Source organism: Acanthopagrus latus, chromosome 10 (assembly GCF_904848185.1).
Source record: "Acanthopagrus latus isolate v.2019 chromosome 10, fAcaLat1.1, whole genome shotgun sequence".
Taxonomy (NCBI): Eukaryota; Metazoa; Chordata; class Actinopteri; order Spariformes; family Sparidae; genus Acanthopagrus; species Acanthopagrus latus.
In genome coordinates, this window is record NC_051048.1 from 2,283,765 (window position 1) to 2,305,705 (window position 21,941).

The 21,941-nt window shown below is 40.3% G+C and overlaps 4 protein-coding genes across 7 annotated transcripts in view; 2 read left to right on the top strand and 2 right to left on the bottom strand.

The window, feature by feature from the left end:
* Positions 1–21,941, bottom strand: part of LOC119027736 (butyrophilin subfamily 3 member A2-like) — a 316,811-nt gene that overhangs the window by 4,190 nt on the left and 290,680 nt on the right. The window lies entirely within an intron of this gene.
* LOC119026868 (butyrophilin-like protein 10) lies at positions 639–6,095 on the bottom strand. Its single transcript, XM_037111504.1, has 7 exons — positions 5,997–6,095; positions 3,890–3,992; positions 2,659–3,012; positions 2,289–2,570; positions 2,092–2,199; positions 1,729–1,811; positions 639–1,565 (listed from the first exon to the last, which is right to left on the bottom strand). Exons 1-7 carry the CDS (start codon positions 6,036–6,038, stop codon positions 1,443–1,445), a joined length of 1,095 nt encoding a protein of 364 aa, XP_036967399.1. The 5' UTR covers positions 6,039–6,095; the 3' UTR covers positions 639–1,442.
* On the top strand, positions 7,287–15,143 carry LOC119026845 (butyrophilin subfamily 3 member A2-like). Its single transcript, XM_037111444.1, has 6 exons — positions 7,287–7,434; positions 9,838–10,188; positions 10,710–10,923; positions 11,700–11,764; positions 12,238–12,357; positions 13,361–15,143. The coding sequence occupies exons 1-6, from the start codon at positions 7,386–7,388 to the stop codon at positions 13,993–13,995; spliced, it is 1,434 nt and encodes a 477-aa protein (XP_036967339.1). The 5' UTR covers positions 7,287–7,385; the 3' UTR covers positions 13,996–15,143.
* The window catches only part of LOC119026834, a 34,337-nt gene continuing 28,539 nt past the window's right edge, over positions 16,144–21,941 (top strand). Inside the window, exons 1-3 of one of the 4 annotated variants that reach the window (XM_037111419.1) lie at positions 16,180–16,401; positions 17,707–17,745; positions 17,951–18,283. In XM_037111419.1, coding sequence (XP_036967314.1) covers positions 16,344–16,401; positions 17,707–17,745; positions 17,951–18,283 — 430 coding nt within the window. In that variant the 5' untranslated portion in view covers positions 16,180–16,343. Of the gene's footprint in view, positions 16,402–17,706; positions 17,746–17,950; positions 18,284–21,941 lie in introns of all 4 variants that reach the window. The other 3 variants (XM_037111426.1, XM_037111425.1, XM_037111424.1) reach the window with 3 other exon arrangements.

Genomic DNA, 21,941 nt, shown 5'->3' on the forward strand with positions numbered 1-21,941 from the left:
AATCATGAGACTGTGGAGAAGCTTTCTGAAAAGTTACTCTCTGTTTCGGAAGTAAATTAAATAATGTTTGATTCAAACTTCATTAGAAGTTAGATACAGAAATGTTTCCACTTCACTCTTGATATAAACTGTCAGACTGTTGTATAAAGTAAACAGTGTGGTGTGTTGTGTGTCTGTGTGAAAGTCTGTCTCGCCCTCTGGTGGTTAAACTGCAGCTGATCACCAGGAGACATGTTGACTCAGAGGAAGAGGAGGTCAAAGATCCTGACAGGATGAAGCTGTTACCTGCTGACAACAACTGAAGACACATGAAGCAAAGCCAGTTGCTCCCCTGGAGCTGTTAATGAGACGACATGTTGACATGCAGAAGTTCTGAGTCTCCTGAGGGAAAAACACCTGGACCAAAACATCTGGATCATCATGAAGTGAGCTGACTCACAGTCCTGTTACGTCTCCACAGGTAAAAGTCCTGCATCACAAAGTTTTTGTTTAGTTTAGGATCAAATAAAACTGATGAATATCAACAAATGAGTCTAATAAGCTTCAGTCCTCAGGAAGCTTTTTCTTACAGTTATTCATCAAAAGCTGCAACAAAGTCGAAATATAAAGTATGAAAGTAAAAACATACGATGGGAAAATCTGATCATCCAGAAACAATATCAAGATCAATTTAATCTGCACGTGCAGAGAATCAGACTGCAGTGTTTTGTTACAGGATGACAGGAGATACAGTTCAACACAAACCACAAGGTTAACAAATATATTTAAACAAAATAATATAAATTCCCACATTTACCAAAAAATATATTTACATATAGTGCATAAGGTGCATGGAGAAGGGTAAATACTATATGATACAATATGAAAACATAAATGTCTATGACTGCAGAGATCAAGAAATCTCCAGCAGCACATGAAGGATAAAGAACAACTTTGTCATACTGAAGCGTTTCAGCTTCATCTGGGTCATCAAGACATGAATTACAAACAACAGTTAAATGAGGTTGATAAGAAAGAAAAACTGCCTGAATTTTCACATTTCAATCTTCAAAATATTATAAAAAGTCACATGTTCAACCTGCAGAGCTGAAAAGTTCTCAGACTTATGACAAAACATTTCTTGCACTACAACATACGGTCGGTTCAGGAGTCCTTCAATGAATTTTTTCGAAATAGGAAAAATTAATAGTCTTCTATAAATTCACAAGTCTGACTTGAAATTTTCCCAAAATTGACACAGACATTCTTTAGATGGTGTTTATCAAGTCCTCATATTCAGATTGGTCAAAAGGTGTGTTTGTAGTTATATACATTTTCTTATTTCATTCAATTTTACATATATTTTGGTTGACAACACCCCGAAACCAGCAGGATGATGTGGGAGATTTTCTTTGAATTGTAATAGTTGAATTCTCCTGTCCCTTGTAAAGCTGCCTGCAGGTTTACTCATGATTGATGGTTCTATTCTTCACTCTCATGGTCTTCTTCAGTTTCTTCTGTTGTCCAGTGACGATGGGTGACTCTCTTCCTTTCTCGATCAGATGTTTTAAATTCACCATTTGATGCTGTGTGCCAACAGAAGAAAAAATGTCTTTAAATTTGATGTGTTGTTGCAGTTTTATCTTTAGAAAAGAACCAGAGAAGCACAACACTTGCTGCTGAGGAATATGTCAGTTTACTTGCTTTAAGTTAAACTGTATGAAAATATTCTTATATAGCCTCACTCACTCCTGCTTTGACTGAAGTATGTTTTCCATTCCTCCTCCTCCTCCTCCACAAATTCATGGTGTCAGTGAGCCGAGTGAAGAAACCTGTTAAAGTTCACATGTTAATTTAGTTTTTCCTTTGGAAAGAAACCTGAAAAGATGAAACTGTCAGCAGAAATGATGACTGAGGTTAACATTATTTTTCTTACGCCTCGACTACAGTTTATATTTCCCACAACATCATCTTACAATTGTTCAATTATCATAAACATTGTGTTATACAATCTATTTGTATCTTGGAATGAACTGCTACACTCCACTACAGCCAATAAAGACCTCTGACAGTAAGTTGGAGTAAAAAATAGAAAATTAAGCTGTGACTTACCTGTCATGACAATTATGATAATAATGAAGATCCAAACAACATCAAGAGACACAACACCGATCCAAAGCCAAGGAGAAAAGAACTGAACTGTGGAGAAATCAGTTGAAACTATACGACACAGAACAGAATGAGAAGTTAAACCTCAGCTGTTTGAAACATTGGTACTATATGTAATTCATGTAGAACTGATTCAGTACCTGGAACATGTATGTGTGCCTCTCTGGTCTGGTTGATGTGGTTCTGTTGGACTCTACAGGTGAAGCTGTTGCTGTGTCTCTTCTCCACAGTCACTCTGCTGCTGACAGTATAGAGGTCATCAGGACCTCTGACTGTCTCTGTAGGTCCAGCAGAGAGGAGGTTTCCCTCACCGTCCAGCCAGAACACCTCAGGTTCTGGATACCAGCCTGTAGAGTTACACTGTAGAACTACATGCTCACTGTTATTAGTCACAACCTCTATGAAGGGAGTGGAGACAGCACCTGATGAGAGGAGAGGAGGATCCAGCTGAAATAAGTCAGTTGGTACCTGAAAATATTTCATCATAATACTCATCAGAGTCTGACTCACCAACAATGAGTTGGATGAAATCTTCCTTCACCATCGGTTCAAGAACACAGTGGTATCTTCCTGCATCAGAGATTTTCACTCTGAATATTTTCATGGAGACGTTTCCTCTCAGCAGTTCATCCATAAACAGTCTAGTCCGTAAAGAATAAGATGGATTCTGTTTCTCAAACAGCAGACGTCCATCTTGATGATAATGGATGTACTTTGGAATCAGATCAGGTCTGGTCCACACCACTGTCTCATCACTGACACTGACTGCAGGTTCAAGGTGACATGGAAGAAGGACGTCCTCACCAACCAGAGCTACGATTGGTTCATGAGAACAAATCAGCTCTGATGCTGCTGAGAGGAAAACTAAAGAACAGACAAGAGACAGCAGCAGAGGAGACGTTATTATAGTTCAAGTTATCAGAGCTGCATGTAAAACAGGTGAGTGTGTCAGATGACGACCTCTGTGGCCTCAGTCACACCTGAGACACAACATGTTCTGAGACTTATTCACACAAAGGGCAGCAGTGAAAATTTGAAATGTCTGTGGTTGGTTGATAATGTCATGTGAGGTCTTGTTCCTACTTCTCCCCCTGGTGTTGTTGAACCTGAGCCCTGTTTCTACATGTTTTGGTGTGTAAATGATTCATATAGCTAAAAGTTTCAGAAACAGTCCTTTAAACAGCTGTGACCTGCTGTAATGTAATCCTATGGGGAATTGTGACAGTTAAAGTTACTTGTTTTTGCTGACACTGACAGGACATTATGGAATTTATACTGAATATCTTTGCTGATCGTCTGACCATTCACCTGGTGCTAGAACAAAAAAATACTTAATAATCATATATTATATTATCAATATAGCTACAATTAATTAATCAAACAATTAAATTGTATTTTGGGTTTTGTTTTTGCTCTTGCTTATATAGTTATTATTATTGTTATTCTTATTCTTATTATCTTTCTGCATATTCTGAACTTTAAATGGGAGCAGCTGTAACACAAGTAGTTTCCCTTCAGGGTAAAGTATTTCTGAAAGTCCTTTTCTCTGGTTGATATTTTAAAATGTGCACTTGTATGTAGGATGGCCCCAGACAAAGGACAGACAGTCCCAGGCTTCATCCAGTGGCTATCATACAACTTTAAGACATAGACTGCTTGAAAAGTTTTCAATACTACTGAAAAGATTTATAACCTAAGTCTGATAGTGATCATTTAAAGAGTGCATTTGTGTGCAGGTTACCTTTACAAATGTGCGTCAGGAAAAGAAAGTATACCAAGACACCGAGGCATCTGAGTGAAGGCTGAAGGAACAGTCTGTCTGTGAGGAGAGGCATCGTAAAGTGCTGTAGATGAAGCACATGACACAGTGTAAAGAAAACAATGCTTTTGGGTTTGTGTCCAGACAAATACCAACTTATCCAGTCAGATATCCAGACAATATGAGACAAATTCCAAAGTCATGAGCAGCCGGTACATGTTTAGCTTAACAGAAGGACACAGGGGGAAACACCTTGAAAAGAGACACAAGACGTCATCATCATGACATGTACCATCACACCTCCTTTGGATCCGCAGCGCCGGCTTTCTGTGTGAATTACACAGCGGTGTTTCTTTATGCTGCTTGGTTCTGTGTAAACAAACAACGGCGGAGAATTGGCGATCTGCAGCTGCTGTGATAATTCAGTGACTCTGTGTGACAATACTGACTTATTTTTTTTAACTTTACGGTGTTACATAACAGCCAGAACATTTATTGTAGAGATAATCAGATGAATCATCGCTTGATAATTTTTTCCTGTCAGACATTTGAGAGACATTTTTTTGTATGGATTCTTGGGTTATGGCCAAAAATGTTGTACTGAACTTTTGTGCCAAATTTGAAGAAATCCCCTCAAGGTGTTTTTGAGATACCGTGTTCACAAGAGTAGAAAGGACGGACAAACCATGAGGCCTCAGCTTGACAAATCATTCTCAACCCTTGGTCAAACTCTGGTCTTAATCCCGGCCTCCAGAAGAAAAGTCTACTCTAACCCATCCAAGCATAAAACTATAAACCGCACATTACCACCATCTGTAATATAAATGGTTAAAAATGCCTGATTTGTTGATAAAATCTGACTGACATGACATTGTTTAATACAACACCCAGTACAATCCCCCTATGTAACACAGCAACCTGTCAGTGCCACGGAGAATGAAATAATCTGTCAATATTTCAGCCACTAATGTGTCAAGTTAAACATAAAACATAAAACAGTCTTTGACGAGACCATGGTTCTTGGTGACCAACACCAAAGCACAACGTTTTCCAAATCTTAACCAAATGGTCTGGTCATCACTTCTCCCACCAAACATGAAGCATAGAAAAATAGTCAGTACTTCATATGTTTATGTCAGAGTCACACATTTAAAGATAATACGCTGTGACTTTGAAAAATTAGTTTTCACTGAGGAAAGTCACAAACACTTCCTACATTAAGAAGTTCATGTCTTGTTCTGTTTTGTGACGCAGTTTACTGTCGAGCTCATGTTCTTAACAACCACGTGAGCGCATGCTGTTCTTTTATATGCTCCTTTATTTCACACGGGAACTGCTGTAATCTTAGAGACCTGTCATGTCATGTTTTACTCAAAATATTCATTTCATTTGATTCAAGTCACACAAGTAAATGAAGACAGTGAGGACATTTTGGTGTTTTCAAGCCAAACTGTCTTTTCTAAACATTATGAATGTTTCTAAAATGAAGAAACTTTTTACATTTCAAACAAAGCATCTGTCTCTGACAGGATTCAGACTGTAATATGAGCCATTTCCTGTTTGACACTGTCAGTTTGGCCAACTTCTGCAAACCTTTGCTCTTCCCTTTCATTCATAGAAAAACCCTCCTGCGCTTTTCTCTGAATCAAGTAGATGGAGCGTGTCACAACAGCTGATTTCTGATCTTCACTTTTTCCCACATCTCCTCCTCCTGTATGAACTTTTAAAGACATTTTCCTGATGTTCTCACAGTATTTATATCTACACTGAGGTTGGTACTTGTTCAGTATTGTGATGAAATCGAACCATTTCAACAAGCCATCATGAGTCTCCCTCCAACACCTCTTACAGGAAGTTACTACTATTAAAAAGAAGAACAGTGAGATAAACATCAAACTACTACGAATACTACAAAACAGTACTTTGACCACCACTGTTGGAGTACAACACTAACTTTTACGTATAAAATACACAGTTCACTTTAATGAAATCCTAACACACAACATAGAATTGACTTTTGAGTGCACAGATAATCAAGAATATCATGACATATACATCATATATATTCATTTCAACAAAGAGCTCCTACCAGCAGCCTGCAGTGGAGGAATACTGAGAACTGATGTGACATGCAGAGAGGAAGTTACACGGCTGCTTGATACGGAAGTGTGATCAACAAACCACAATCTGTCTCCACCTCTTAGTCTCTGCTCTCAAACTGCTCCTACAAAGTCCAGCCTGTAAATATGATTGAAAGTAAAGTGATGTGTTTACAAAAATAAGAACGTTTCCTTCAGGAACAGTTAACTCAGGTTTTATTTCCCATAAATAAAAAGAAAAACTTACAGACTGTATAACAGTGAGCAGTCAAAACTGACAGAAGTGACGCAAACACAAGTGGGAGGCAACTGCACCAACTGAGTTAACCACAGTGTGGTGTGTTGTGTGTCTGTGTGAAAGCCTGTCTCGCCCTCTGCTGGTTAAACTGCAGCTGATCACCAGGAGACATGTTGACTCAGAGGAAGAGGAGGTCAAAGATCCTGACAGGATGAAGCTGTTACCTGCCGACACATCAACACCAGAGATGAAGCAAACTGCCTGAGTCTCCTGGAAGCATCTGGCTGATTCTTGTCATCACTGGTAGTTCATCCACACCTGGACATGTTTCACCTCTTCTTCACTTCTTACTAACTGGAGGGCAGCTGCAGGGTTTTAACTTCTGTGTGTGTGGACTCAGTAATAAGTTGCATGTGTTGGTGTTTCAGTCACACAACCACAACATGAAGGTGAATCGGTGTCCTCCTTATCATTTTGCTGTACTTTACACTGTGTCACTTGACTTCCAGTCTCTGACAGCTGTGTGGAGTGCATGACCCAGATGTTGCCTCATCTCAGTGTGACGTTCACCATTCTCTCAAGAACTGGGAAATTACAGTACCGAATCAAACTAAAACAACAACAATAATCTAGATCTGAAGAGTTTGAGACGAGAGTCCTGAGATCCTCGCAGCAGAACAGACTGACAACTGAGGAAGCTGGAGACTTGATTTAAAATGGAAATAACAACCAAAGAACATAAAATGGCTCCACACAGCTCGTCTGATGTAATCCAAGTCTCCAGAAGCCCGAGATCCTAACTTAAAGCTCATTAAAGGGTTTATATTACATCTGTTCAAGTACATTTGTGAACTCGAGGCTTACGGAGACTTGGATCACTTTTCAATGTGTTGCATCAAAGTCAGAGGTTGTAGTGTGGTGACAACACTGGTGTGTGTTCAGATTCCAGTGCACTGAGAGGAGGAAGCAGCAGAACAGCTGACTTTTCCCAGCGACCCTGAACGCAGCCTGCAGTGACGATAGCAGAAACGCGTGGGGGGAGTTCAGTTGAGATCAGACCGCTCAGCTGATCACACCTGCTGGAACTAACACCTGTCTTTTCCTGGACCCGGTCCTCCTCCTGCAGGCTTTGGGTTCGGTGATGTATCACCGGGTTCTGCTGGCTGCCTCTCTGCTGTCTGCGTGCTCAGGTCGGTCACAGTTTCAGTCCTCTCTAATGCTTTTACTTTGGAGGGTTTGTCTGGAAAAGGCTAAACACATGAGCGTGTTGGCAACAAAAGTAGACACAGGTGAGTTCAGAACCGGCTGTCGTGGCTGAGGTGGTTCTGTTTGAGTGTCGATAAAGATCCTCTGAGCTGGAGTCAAACTACTTCCTTTATCTAGAGCAGTCAGAGGCCAGACTGACACAGTGAAGCACATGTTGAATGAGTTTGATCATTATCTCGTTCACTTTCACCCAGCAGCAGTAGATTCATCTGATAACGTCAGTTAACTAAATAACTTATAACTAAAGCTGTCAGACAGATATAGTGGAGTGAAAAGTACAATATTTACCTCTGAGATGTTGTGGAGTAGAAGTATAAAGTTACAGATAATGGAAATACCAAAGTAAAACCCTTGAATTTGAACCTGTGCAGTACTTGAGTAAATGTCCTGAGTTACCTTCCAGACTAAAATAGTGTGTTTCACCTCAGTTACACAACTGACAGTAACTTTTAAATGTAACCGAGTACATTTTAGTCAACTAGATGTATGTGATCACTTTAGTTCCCTGGTTGCTTTGCAGATTACATGCTGCATCAGAGTATCCTGCTCGGCTACAGCTGAACGTGTCAGTAACTACAAAGCGTGAGAAGCGGATGCTGAGGAGGCGTGAGGTGGTTTTTCTTTCTGTCAGATGACTCCATGTGTTTGCAAAAATACTCTCAGCTGGACTCAAACTACTGACTTTATCTTGAGGGAGACACAGTCAGACACATGTTGAAGTGAGTTTGCGTCAGACTTTCATTAAGCGGCGCTTTACTGATGCTGTTATCGGACTAATTCAGATATCAAACTGATAAAGACAAATGTCCAGCGGTGGAATGTAACTCAGGACATTTACTCAAGTATTTTATACCATTTTGAGGTGCTCTACGTGAGTATTTGACCCTAACCCTACAAATATGTGTATATTATATGCAGTATATTTACAGTATATTGTAATGCACACGTCGACCCGTAAGCAGCAGGATCCAGGAATGCACCTGTGGGTTGGGCGGGTTTGGGTCAGTTTTACCAGAATATATCACGGTCAATGATGGGAAAAGCAGTGTTCACAGTTGACCCGAGTTATTAATAACGTACAGCACAAACATAATGTGTGCAATAGTTCACTTTCCACTTTGTTTCCCATCTTTCCGAGTGAGTCACACACTCACACACACACTTACACTTACATACTTATGCAGTTCCTTTGCAGTTCCCATTCTGTTCAGTTTTTTGGCTAATTGTTGCTTGTTGTCATGAATGAAATGTCCTTCTGCTTTCAAGTAATCTGAACTTTATTTACATTATTAACCCTGTAATCACCGACAAATCTTGCAGCTCTCCATCAAAGCAGTTTAACTGAAACATAGCAGATTTGTATTATCAATAGTTACCGCAATCAAATGAACAGTGGAAATTTTTATGACCTCCGGAGCACGAGGAACTGCCCGTCTGCTAAGTGTTTCACAATTTATTTGTTTGGAAGTTCCAGTTGGTTGAGATTCCTTCATCAGACCTGTTTCCTGTTCTCATGAGGGGGGAAAAAAGGGAAGTTGCTGTGTTAAGGATTATGTGGTGCCTCTGATTTATAACTGTTTTATAAACCAAACAAAGGTCTGCGTCAGAGCGGATGCTTCCACCAGACTGTTAGGCCTGCCCTCACATGTGTACAGGGTGGTGGGAGGATTGCGTAGGCGGAGGCAGAGTATGCACAAATGTTTTTGTCTTTCTCGAGATTGTATTTCAGAGGATCTTAGGGCCCATGACAAAGCCAAATGAAGCACTACATGCTGCCAAGTCTTTGAGTTGTGACACTTCAACCAGAGAGTCTTTAATGAAAACTACATTTAAAGGCCTGAAAGTTGCAGGAGAATCCAAACTCCTTCTCAACCCAGTCGCCAGAATGAACGTTGGCTATATACAGTATGTTTCTGCATACCAAGAACTTGTTGGAACATTTCTTTCGGTTCCATTTTTTAACCTGTATAATGTGACCATCTCGGGTCTGGTAAGGTTTGGCACAAAACCACTTGTTAGTGTTAGGAAAGGATCGTGTTTCGGTGGCCACAAAACATGGCTGGACAAATATGTCTTATTAAAAATATTTGGTTATGTCATCACAAATAAGGTTGGAACTATCTCAGCGTGTCATTAGAAATATTTTATTTTGTTGCCAGAAATAAGGCTTTGAATATCTCAACATCTTGCTCAAAATGCTGTGTTTAGTCTCCACAAACACGACAGGAAATTCTCCAGCATTTCATCAGAAAAAGCCCCCACCACAACACTGTACTGGATGAGTAATATATGTCTCTAACTCAATTGTATGTTTTGCGTTTTCCCAGGAGAAACCTCTGCGAATGGTCCAACAGAGACCGTCTACGCCTTCGCTGGCGAGGATGTTGTTCTTCCCTGCAGTTTCAACATCACTTCGAGCGACGACTTTCCAACGGTGGAGTGGTCCAAGGAGGGCCTGCAGCCGAACGTCATCTTCTTGTACCGGGACGGCTGTGAGACTTACGAGATGAAGCACCCGGCCTTCCACTACCGGACGAGCTTCATCACCAAAGAAATGAAGAACAGGAATATCTCCTTAAGGATCTCTAATGTCCAGCTGTCTGATGCAGGGAAATACCGATGCATGAGGCTCTGGAAGAATGCCCCACGGGACATTACGACCGTGGAGCTTGTTGTGGGTACGTCCGGTCTAGTCTAAATCCTTCCTGTTCCATCACGGAGCAGGGCCCTTCTGTAAATGCTGTCAAGGTCTGAAACTTTGGTCCTTTCCCAATTTGGCCCGATTTGGCCTGATCGGACGATTATTGAGTTACACAGTTCAGGTGTGGATCACGCCTAGGAGCTAAACTATGCATCAAAGATTGTAATTCCTGTACAAACTCTCAGGTGTGGCAATCCATTTTTTTGTTCTCAGTTCGTCCTGGAGCTAAAAAATGCAGCAAGGAGTTTCACTCCCAAAGCAATGTGATGATATCAAGACTTACAACCACTTTTACAACTCCTTGGGTGTGGTGCATTTAAACAGTTAGTTATTAACTTCATTCCATGTGGGTGGAAACAGTTTTTCCAATTTCCACCGTATGAATGAAAAGCTGTTTTTCATTGAATAACAAACTTGCCGATCTTGTTTAAGATTGGCTGCCACATCGCTCAGTGAGCCTCTGGAATGTAAATCCTTGCGTAATGCTCGTTTTTATAGGTGCTGTCTCTGAGCCAAAACTCTCAATGGTGCCAGCTGAGAGTGGAGGAGTGACGCTTCTCTGTGAGGCCACCTGCTGGCTGCCGGAGCCCGAGATCAAGTTCCTGGACCATCAGGGAAACAACATCACTGCTGATAACCCGAGCAGACGTCAGGACGGCAGTGGGTGTTACACTGTGACACGAAGAGTGACTCTCCAGGATGCTACCCACAGGTTCACATTCACTTCTTCACTCAAACTTTAATTCATATTCGACAAGAGGCCTTTTGTGGCTCCATCTTTAAAACTAAGTTGTCCTTTTAAAACAAAATCAAGAAGGTCCATGGAAAGAGGTCACCGGAACAGCTGACGAATGCAATATAGTCTAGAACTTCTGTATTCATTGTTGGCGTTACCACTGAGTGTAGAACAAAATGCAGCACACCCTCATTCTTGAACAACTGAATAGGTCAGTTGCTAATGACTCCCAACCCTGCTCTGGACCAGGGCCAGCAATTCCTGGATTAAAGTCGGGGTGAGCCCTCTTCACAATGTCATGTCATGTCATTATCCGTAACCGCTTATCCCTTTCCATGGGGTTGCGGGGTGTTGCTGCTGGAGCCAATCCCAGCCTTGTCTCAGGGCGAGGGCAGGGTGCTCCCTGGATAAGTCGCCAGCTCATCGCAGGGCCGTCACTGATGAGCAATGTGGGGTTCAGTTCTTCACAATGTACTTGTGTAAAAGTTTTTTTAACCGGTGCTAAGAAGCATCTGACACTTTTAGTCCTGGGCTAAGTGCAGCGTGTTGATGCTGGTCTTCTTATTCTTTTACCAAATAAATTAGGAACATCAAATACGTTGATGGGTGTCGTTTATTTTCCCCAGAGGAAACTCAACTGTAGCACAAATATGGGTTGACAATACAGTGACTCAACCAACTGCAGGACTTGTTCTCCCATTAGCAAACATAACATCTATGATTCATTAACGGCAAACTTGTTTTCATCACAGGGTCACCTGCAGCGTTCACCAGCCGGAGATCAACCAGACCAGAGTCGCACAGATACACATACCAGGTACACTGGAGCTTTAGCAACACACCTGTACAGACTGGATCATAAAAATATCAAGAAAGTCATCATGTCAAGTGTTATAGTAGAGTTTAATTATCATGTTATATATTGTCATTAAAGGTCCTGTTTGTAGGACAAGTTGATTTGAGAGTCTCGTTTCTTATGCTTTGTGATTTTCCTACAAATAGGACCTTTGATATGTGTTTTAACACTTTTCTTATTTCCAGGGTCGTAACAAGATGAAATGACAAGATATTCCAGTTATTTTATGGATAATAACAACCTGAGATTACAAATGTTATGTTTTAATATATGACTGAAATGCATCAAACTCCACCAAGTCTATTATCCAAAGACATGGGAAGACCTTAGTTTTATAGAATGGCCTGCAGTAGAAAATCAGAATAAAATCTGCTGCTGACAACAGATAAAGTGTTCTCGATGTGTTTTGTTAATTTACCTTTATGTCGTTTCAGTTGACTGCATGCAGCCCTGTTCTCTATCCACTGGCATCGCTGTTGGAGAAGCCGTATTACTCCTGTTAGCGTTGACATGTGGCTTAACTGTCTTGGTAAAGACGAGATGCAGAAAATCTGGTAAGTCAGTATCACTGAGACAACACTGCCACAGAAACTCACCTCTCAGCTAGCACACTGGGACATCCTGTAATAACACAAGAGTCCCAGACGATGGCAGATCGGCCAAAAATCACATACTAATCAAGACATTATATTGTCTAACTTCATGTCAGAACAATCTTTATTATCACAGTGTAATCTTGACAGCTGCTGTGATATTTTCAAATTGTTTTGTGTTGTTCTGACACCAGAGTTGTCCTTAAATACAATATTGCCAGTAGTTTCTCTCTGCTGATTGTAGAAACGTGTCGAAACTTGGTCACAATTTGAGGGCAAAGTTGTATTTGGCACTTTAAGGAATGTGGTTTACAGCAAGTCTGTACAGTCACGCGAGTATTAAAAAAAAAACACAGATAACAGTTAGGGCAGATCCAGAAAAGAGTACGTAAATGTTCTGGCATGAGGCCGACTGAAAGTCATGCACACAGATCAGGAAGTAGGTCTGTTTGACGTCAAACCCTGCGGTCGTTAATCTCCTCAGACTTAAAGTAAGCATTTTCAATATTTAACCTTTCATTCTTTAGATATGCTGAAGAGTGTTCTAGTAGGAGAAATGTTGAGCCTTGAGAGTAATATGAGGTGTGCCTCTCAACACTGAGACTTTTAATGTGAAACAGTGGCAGGAAGTGTTTATTTTCACGAGTTATTCGTGCACTCACCACTGCATTGATGTTCATTGATGATCAAGTTAATAAGTGTAGGTTTTTAAATTACTGTATATAAATCAAGCATTGTTAATCCGGCACACTTTTTCTTTAAGTTTGCTGTGGTTTATTTTGTGAGGGAAATGTCGACCTTTTTAAAAAATTCATCTGTGTCCTCCTTTTCAAGAATCATCCCAGGACATTATTACAATTTGGACATTATCTTTGTTTTCAACTCTCGAACTTAAATTATCTTTTAGTTAAAGAAAAATGTGAAACTAAAGGAGCTTTTCTTTATTTTTTTTGTACTCACACAGGAAAGGGACCAACTTTCCCGATGAGTAGGCAGACGTCGGAGCAGAGTACAGTGAGTACCCCGAATGGTTCCTGTGAACATCAACCCTTCCTGCAGACTGTCAGGGTTGACAGCGACGAAACTGGGAAGCTGAAACGAGAGATTGCTGACCTCAAGTCAAAGCTTCGTGAGAAGGAAGAGACCATCCACCGCCTACAGAACAACAACCCTCCTATAAGTCCTGTTGTCCAGCTTGGCTCACCAACTATGTTCTTCAGTCTTGGAGCTTCAGCCAACAGCAACCGCCCCGAACCTGGAAACGTACCACAGACTCGGGGTCCAAAACCTCGCCTCTCACAACAAAACAGTGTCCAGGAACCTGACCGGCCGAAGCAACGGAACCGAATCAAGAGCAGCCCTGCTATATTCGTGTTTGATGAGGCTGTGCCTTCCTCATCCAACGCTTCAAAGAAAAAGCTTGGACGTTGCAATAGTGACCGCGTTGCTTGTCCTGATCCGAAAGTTCCCAAGACTCAGCGTCGACATTCCTCGTCGTCAAGCTACAATCACCGCTACACACCTCTGGCAGGCTTACCCGAGGAAACCGAGCTGTTAATATCACTAGAGAAGAGCACACCGTTTGTTACAAAGATGTGAAAGTTTACGTCTGGGATTTTTCTTTTCTTAACAACGACAAAAAAAAATATCTGCACAGCCAAATGCTTGTAGCAGTGAGTAATGAACAAATCTGATAAATTCTTGTATTACATAAGCTCAGCATCATTGTCAATGTCTAACATCAAAGTTTTTATTCTTCATTTTAATTATTCAACTTCGGAGGTGCTAGTGGACAGATTTGTTGGCTTTGGACAGAGCCAAGCTAGCTGTTTGCCCATTTTTCTAGTCCTTATGCTAAGCTAAGCTAACTCGGTGCTACCTCCAGCTACATATTTAATAGTACAGACAATATTTTTCTTCAAGCATAGCAAGAGATTTTTAAAAAATGTTTTGTTTTTTGCTTTTTTTAAATCTTATTTTCTCTGACTTTTCAAATTGTCGTTCCGACTTGACTTGGCACGTGAAGTAGTTGTACACAGACACAAACAAGTCAGCACTTCAGTATTTGATGTGTAGCTCATGATTAGCCTGCTAACCCGCTACGTCATACTAGATTCATAAAATACTAAAAGATTACAGCACAGTTTTCAGGACAATTAATTCACTACATAAAATAACTTTTTACAGGATAACCACTGGAACAAATCATTTGCGGATTTAACGAATGTTCACTTAAGTCGTGTTAGCAGAACAAGGCTAACTGGGCTTTAGCTACAACCTAGAATCTAAAATGGGTACAGCTGATTTCAGAGCAGCTCTTTAAACTGTCAGTAATGATGCACTTGTGTCTTTTATTTGAATTACAGCCAGGATGGAGGGCATATAGGGTTTGTGGGTTTGTGTTCCGGGAAACCTTTTAAATTTTTAACAGATTTATTTGTTCATGTCTGTGCAAAAATATCTGCAGAATTTCAGTAAATCTCTTCATGTGTTGACCACATGAGCTTTTATTTAAGTTATGAATGTATATTGCAATGCGATACAATAAGATTTGACGCCTGGGGTTGGGAGACTTTTTATTTAAAATTGCTTTGTATTTGTGATAAAGTTTTAATTCTTTATTTAATCTTTGTTATTTGTCATATTAATTCTGTAAATATGACTTTGATTATTATATGTTTTTCTAAATCTCTCATTTTTTATGTTCACTACATGAAATAAAGCACTCTCACTTTTTTTTAAAAGATGCTCGCTTGATTTTCATGATTTAATTATAACACTGCTTTTATTTGTGAGTCAGTCCTGGCTAAAGTAAAAGTACATATTATAGCTTAAATATGAAAAGTAAGAGAACACAATTTACTATATCTGATGTCTTTGGATTAATATTACTGCTGTATTAATGTGTATGTTGAAACTTTACATTAATTTGTGTTACATGTAGTTTTTTGGGGGGTTAATTTTTTGCTTATGGTTTGGTGAAGTTCCTACAGAAAAACTATTTATACATGACAGCCGTGGATGGAGTCAGAACTGCAGACCCAGTTGATGGACGAAAAAGAACCCATACATTAATTAAAAAAGCGTTATAACGTTAACCTCTCTGCAGCCTCAAGTCCTCCTTCATCCTCCACAAGGTCAACACAACATCACATTAACACAGGGATGCATAGATTTACAAAAAGTGACACCAGGACTGATAAATCGGCTATTTATTATTTATTATTATATATTATTGCCTTACTTCCATCCAGCCAGCAGAATGTTTCACCCTGTGAACAAATGTTGTTCTGACCTCAGTTGGTGATGAAAATCTCTGTTTGTTCCCTAAAACACAATGAAATGTAAAAGATGTTTTGTGTTACGTCAACGGACAAAAGAGTTCTAATACAGCAAATATACATATATGTAATCATGATAAGGATAATCATAAATGTAGCTCTTTATTCCAACGTTTAGCCAGACTTTACACGGATCACAGCCTGATCTGAATCTGTTCATCTTGGTCCATTTATGTACATGAAGTAAAACGAGTCTATAACATCTCTGGCGTTTGACGCTCAAATGAGTAAAAACCGAGTATGAACCCAATACTTACATTTAAATACGAGATCTGCGCCACTTGAGGTCGCATTTATTTATTTATTTCTTCTCATTGGGCGCGCAATGAATCTTGGGAAATTTGTAGCCGCGAAGGAAAGTAGCGGTGTGTCCTCCAGGAACAGGCTGAAGAAGGAGGCATTTGGTCCCAGTTCACACTTTGAACTGGGACAGGCTTCACGCGGAGTAGTGACGTAATTGCACTTCAAGTACGCACTCTAAAGGATGCTGCCTCTGACCTGGGACACAACACCTGGAGACGTCACTTCCGCTGCGTCACTTCCCAGCTCCGTTTGACCACGCGGTTTTTACAAACGGTACAGCAACATATTATTAGTCAGTCATAGATGCGTTCGCTTCAGCTTCTGCTCTTCATCTGGCTGTTGGGCGTTTGTGGAGACTCAGGTGAGCAGAATCAATATGAAAAACAAAGAAATTACCGTCATTATTTTCATTATTCGCCTTATTTTCACAGGCAGCTTCCGGGTGTCTCAGGCACCGTGCCGGCTGTTAGCCAGCTAGCTCTGTGTCATCAGCTGAATTTCCAGCATTATTTTAAGGCAACTAGAGAAGAAATGAAACAGACACAGTAAATAATGTTGGTGGCAGCTGGGAGGGTCTGTGAGGTCGCAAGCCAGCAGGAACAACCAGTTTGTGTTACTTTCGGTTTAGCGCTCAGCTAACTTTAGTGATAACATAAAATCATGTGATAATCGTGCGGCTCTTCTAGACTTTCCAAGAGTTTATCGGACCCAATGACTCAAATCACGACAGTCAACCGAGTCATTTCACTTCTTTCGCAATGTTTTCTTACGGGAGGACCAGCGATGGGAATAACGGCGTTACTTTGTGCCGAGGCAGCTGGTGACGTAAAGAGGTCAGCCGGAGGTGTTTCTGTTACCTGTAGTTGAAATGGGTACAGCGCCACCTAGCGTACCGGGGTGTGACATGCTCCGGCCCAATAATCCGATTTTCTCACCGGCATGCACCATCGGATAATTGCAGTTGTCTGATTGAGTGGCATCGTCGAACTATGGCTGTAATCTGACTAAGATGTGCGTGTAAACGCGTGATAAGTTACCGGATCACTTGCGGAGCAAAGATTGTAGAGCGCGGAGTGATACGAAATACGTGAGTCAGAGGCTAAAACGGTCAGTCAAATATTCTTAGCAACGGTCTGTTATACGAAAATAACTGACCACCTGAAGTTGGGAAGGTTCATTCAAGTGAATGGAGCGTTTTACAGCACTGAGAAGAGACGTGTAATGAATGTACAGTTTTAAATGTCCTTCAGGTTACTGGTTTCACTTCACTGATGAGTTAATAAGTTCTGTTTCTGTGTTCATGGTTCCAGAACAGCTTGTGTGTAAAGCTCAGGAGAAGTTACTGGAGGCTAAATGTGCTTTTGTTTTACTACAACACTGGATTCTAAAACACAGTAACCAGCGTCTTGTGTTGTGTGTGTTTTTCTAAAGGGTCAATGCAATCTAAAAATGTTTGTGTCACCCATACGTTGCCCAAAACTGTGTTAAAAAAAAAAAAACCTTGTGTATATTAACTATCAATCACATTATCTGCAGTCAGTCACAACTTGGAGAACAAACTGAGCTCATAAAACTTTTCTTTTTCCTGAAACAGATGTAATAAATGTGCTGTTTGCTATTTAATACCTAAAAAAGTTTCTTTTCTTTTTTTTTACCGTCCATCCAGAGGAAAGCAACCATCTCTATGATCCACTTAACCCAAACAGTAAGTTGAACTTCCTTTATAATAGTTCTCAGATCATCATAGTGAGGTGAAGACTGTGCTGCTGTTACCAGCTGCTGATTTTTATAATACATTATAACTAAAACTAAAATACAGTGATCAGCATGTTGTGTAGTGATTATTTTGTTGTCGCTGATCGAACGGCTTGATACAATCAAAATATTTTGTTTTTGTTTGTCTTCAACAGTGTTGCAGTGCTCAAATACAACCATTGAAGGAAAAGCTGGTGGCAGAGTGATTCTCCCATGTTCAAAAAAGGACAAGAAGGATATCAGCCATGAAGAAGTTCAGTGGACATTTAAGGATCCAACTACAGGGAAAGATAAAAGTGTCCATGTGTATTTTCAGGGTGAAGATTACCTTCAGATACAGAGTGACGACTTCAAAGATCGAACATCTCTGTTCAAGGATCAACTGTCCTCAGGGAATTGTTCTCTAAGTCTGCTAGTAACCACATCTCATAGTGGTACATACCACAGCTGTGTTGGAGGGCGTCTCTGCTGTACTGTAACACTCAAAGGTACGTACTAATACTCATACTGTTTTATTATCATGAGGTTTGTAACCAAATGTGCACAAGATGCTTCACAGGTAATAAACAGCTTTCTTACAGTTGTTTGATGCAGTGATGTGACATTAAATCAGATGTCTAGATGACGTGCACACAAATTGTGTTTGATTATCATTTCATTGTTAATTACAATCATCTGCAGTCAGTCACAACTTGGAGAACAAACTGAGCTCATAAAACTGTTATTTTCCCTGAAAGATGTAATAAATGTGCTGCTTGCTGGTTAAAACTTAAGAGTTTCTCTTTGTTAACAGTCCTTCCAGCAGGAGAAGACGACTCCTCTCAGATCCATCAGGAAGTTACTGTGTCTCCAGATAAACCAAACAGTAAGTTGAACTTGCTTCTTAATAGGAAGCCACTGATTTTTATAGTAGAGATGTTAAAGGAAGTGGAAGGTTCTGGTCCTGGAGTTACCAGAGCTTCATTATTAAAATGAGCCGACAACAACAACAGGCTCATATTTGGCTCCATTGTGTCAGTGGATCAGTTTGAAGTATTTCAGGAGGAGAAACAGTCAGTGAGCTGGTAGTTGATGAACTGGAGGCAACAGCTGAACTGCAGTTTATGACAACCAGCTCACCTGCAGCTCACCTGCAGCTCACCTGCAGCTCACCTGCAGCACACCTGCAGCACACCTGCAGCAAGTGTTGTACACTTTTGTTTCTCTTCCTCTCAGCAGAAGCATGCAGCCTCCTGCAGCTGTGAACAACTGGAATATATCATATACATGGATGGACATGAAATATAAATTTCAAATCTGAGGCTCTGACACTAACATCTCTCCTACATTCATTCAGATGGCACAGACGGACTGACTACAACTCAGAAGGTTGTTCTTGGTGTTGGCATTACTGCTGCTTTGCTCCTTCTTGTCATCATCTTGGCCTGCTGTTATCACAGGCTCCGTCAGCAACGTAAGTCAAACGTCTCTAAACTTTATCATTATTGACACATTTCCTGTTAAACAGACGCTCAAGTTGAAAAGTAGTTTCACCTGTTGTTGGTTTAAATGTTGCTGCTCCTCTGAGCTCAGTCAGTATCTCTGACAGTTCACATCCACTGTCAGTCACTGTGACTCTTTTAGTGACGTAACATTATAGAAATTGGGTGGGAGGGTCAGTTTGTAGCCTGACTGTCATGCAGGAGGTCAGAGTTGGTGTCCTGTCACAGACCAACTACTGATGTAGGTTTTTAATTCAGATCTTCACTTATAAATAAAAAGAAGTGGACACTTTGTCATCATCACCTTCATAACATGAACATTTTTGCCTCAAAATTTCCCTGTGAAATATGTTTACTTAGTTATAGTGAGCTGGGAGGAAGTTTGAGGTGATGGAGGAGCTATAATACTGACTGTCAGGTGGACACAAGATGATAACTGGGGTAGAACATGAGGAAGAACTAACCTGGTGACCAAACTGAGCTCATTAAACTCTTCTTGATATGGTGATAAATGTGCTGCCTGCTGTTTGAATACTTACAAAGTTTCTCTCTCTCTCTTTTTTTTTTCTTTAACACAGTCTGCCGTCGAAGAAATGCCAACAAACCTCAAACCCATCCGAATGTTTCCTTCCAGGCTCAGCAACCAGCTCAAAATGAAGGTAACTCAACATCTGAGGTCATGTAGGAACTTGAATATCACAAGATGATAACTGGGGTAGAAAATGTCATTCTGCTGCACAAAGTTTAATAGAATCCAGCAGATTGTTGTTTTATCACCAGTGCAGAAAATAAAATAGAACAATAAAAGGCAGAAAGAAGTTATAGTAGTGATTGTTCAGTACAAAGTATGAAGAACCATCAGACAGACCTGCAGACTGATGACTTACAGTTTATCAAGATGGAGACATGACAGCTCATCAAAGTGAATCCAGACCATCATGATCGCCTCCTGGTGGCTGAATGCAGTACAGCTCATAAACACAACTCCTCCATGTCAGCAGAAGAACTAACAAGTCAAAGCACATGACAAATACATTTTTACACAAGATCTTTTCTGATAATTAACATCGTTCTTGACTTGCTGATGATAATTTGGCTTCATATTTGCTCAGTGGAGGAAGTTCTGTATATTTTAATGACAGTCAGTTGTTCTGCTTGTATGTTTACTGTTTGCTCTCATATTAAATGTTTCATAAATAAGATATTTAAAAGAGACAGAGGAATGTTTTGGGGTAAATTATGTATTTAGTGGAAGGAACGAAACTTCACAAATTTAATACACTGTCCAAAAATAAAAACTTGCAACTGAGACACATTGCTGTCTGGATCAAAACTAGAATATATTCGACCGTTTTAAGAAGCCTGATGTGATGTATTTGCTTGAAATAGTGGGGATTCATTACCTGCATGTAAAATTGCTCTCACCTTGTTCTCTCACAGAGAGCGAACCAGAGGACCAAAACCCAAATGATGAACAGATCCAGATGCTTGAGAATGAGAACCAGGACGAACCAGCTGTTGGCAACTGAAGCAGGAACATCCGTCCTTCTGCTGAGATTTGAAGTAAAACACCTGAGCTGTATGAAGAAGAGAGAACGGGTTCGAGGTACTCCACAGATGATGTTTAGTATCACTTTATCCAAAGATTTTGTTCTCTCTCAGGTTTATCTTGCTATTAGCTTAGTGTAGTTAGTCAGACTGTAAGTGCTGCTGCCTCTGAATGTTAAACACTAATGATAGTCACAGTCTGTCTGACTCTCCATGTAAAAGTAAACTGATCCTGCAAATGAACATTTTGGCTACAAAGAAAATTGGTGAAGAGGCCAAATGAGGCCAGACTGTAGAAATTAAATGTGTGAGGCGTCATCATACCTATCATACTATAATGACGCCTCAGAGACATTTAACTTCACTTCAGGTCACGTGTTAATAGATCCACGTTAACAAACATCATATGCAGCATGTTATCTGTACTATTCAATAACCACCTTTTAATAGCAGAGACTGTTTATATATGTGATTTATAAAGGGTATAGTGTGTGTGTGTGTGTGTGTGTTTTTATAAATTACTATTTTTTTTTACCTTCGTGCATGTGCACACTTTTAGTCTGGATCCTATGAACTGATTTATAATGCAGCTTTTTTATAATTAATGTGTTCACTCAGCTCTGATGTTTTTAGGTCAAATCTGAGCTGATGTGATTAAAAACTTTGGTTTACTGCAGAGTCCACTGACCAGGTGGAACACAGCGTACACATTACCATCGCACACAAAATCCAGATTTCAGTGGGTCTGAGTATTAATGAGACCTCCGAGCTGGAGGAACCTCCAGTGACACTTTATATAATCTGAGTGGGAGTTTTACAGTTTCCCTGTTAGGCCAGTTTGACCAAGAATTGGTGACAAACTGTGTCAGTGTTGTTCAACAGAATCATCAGTGTGAAAATAGAAACTACATGAGTCCATTAGCTGAACAAGATGTTGAGTTCTTCTCCCAACAGGCAGCTTCACACTTCAGATTCAGACTTTACAGAAGCAGAAACCAACATGTTGATACACAAACTCAAATACTCCAACATCACAACACATGATCTGAGTTTACATGTGACAATGATGCTGCACACACTGATAAACTGCATCAGTGTTTACACAAATCTCCAGACG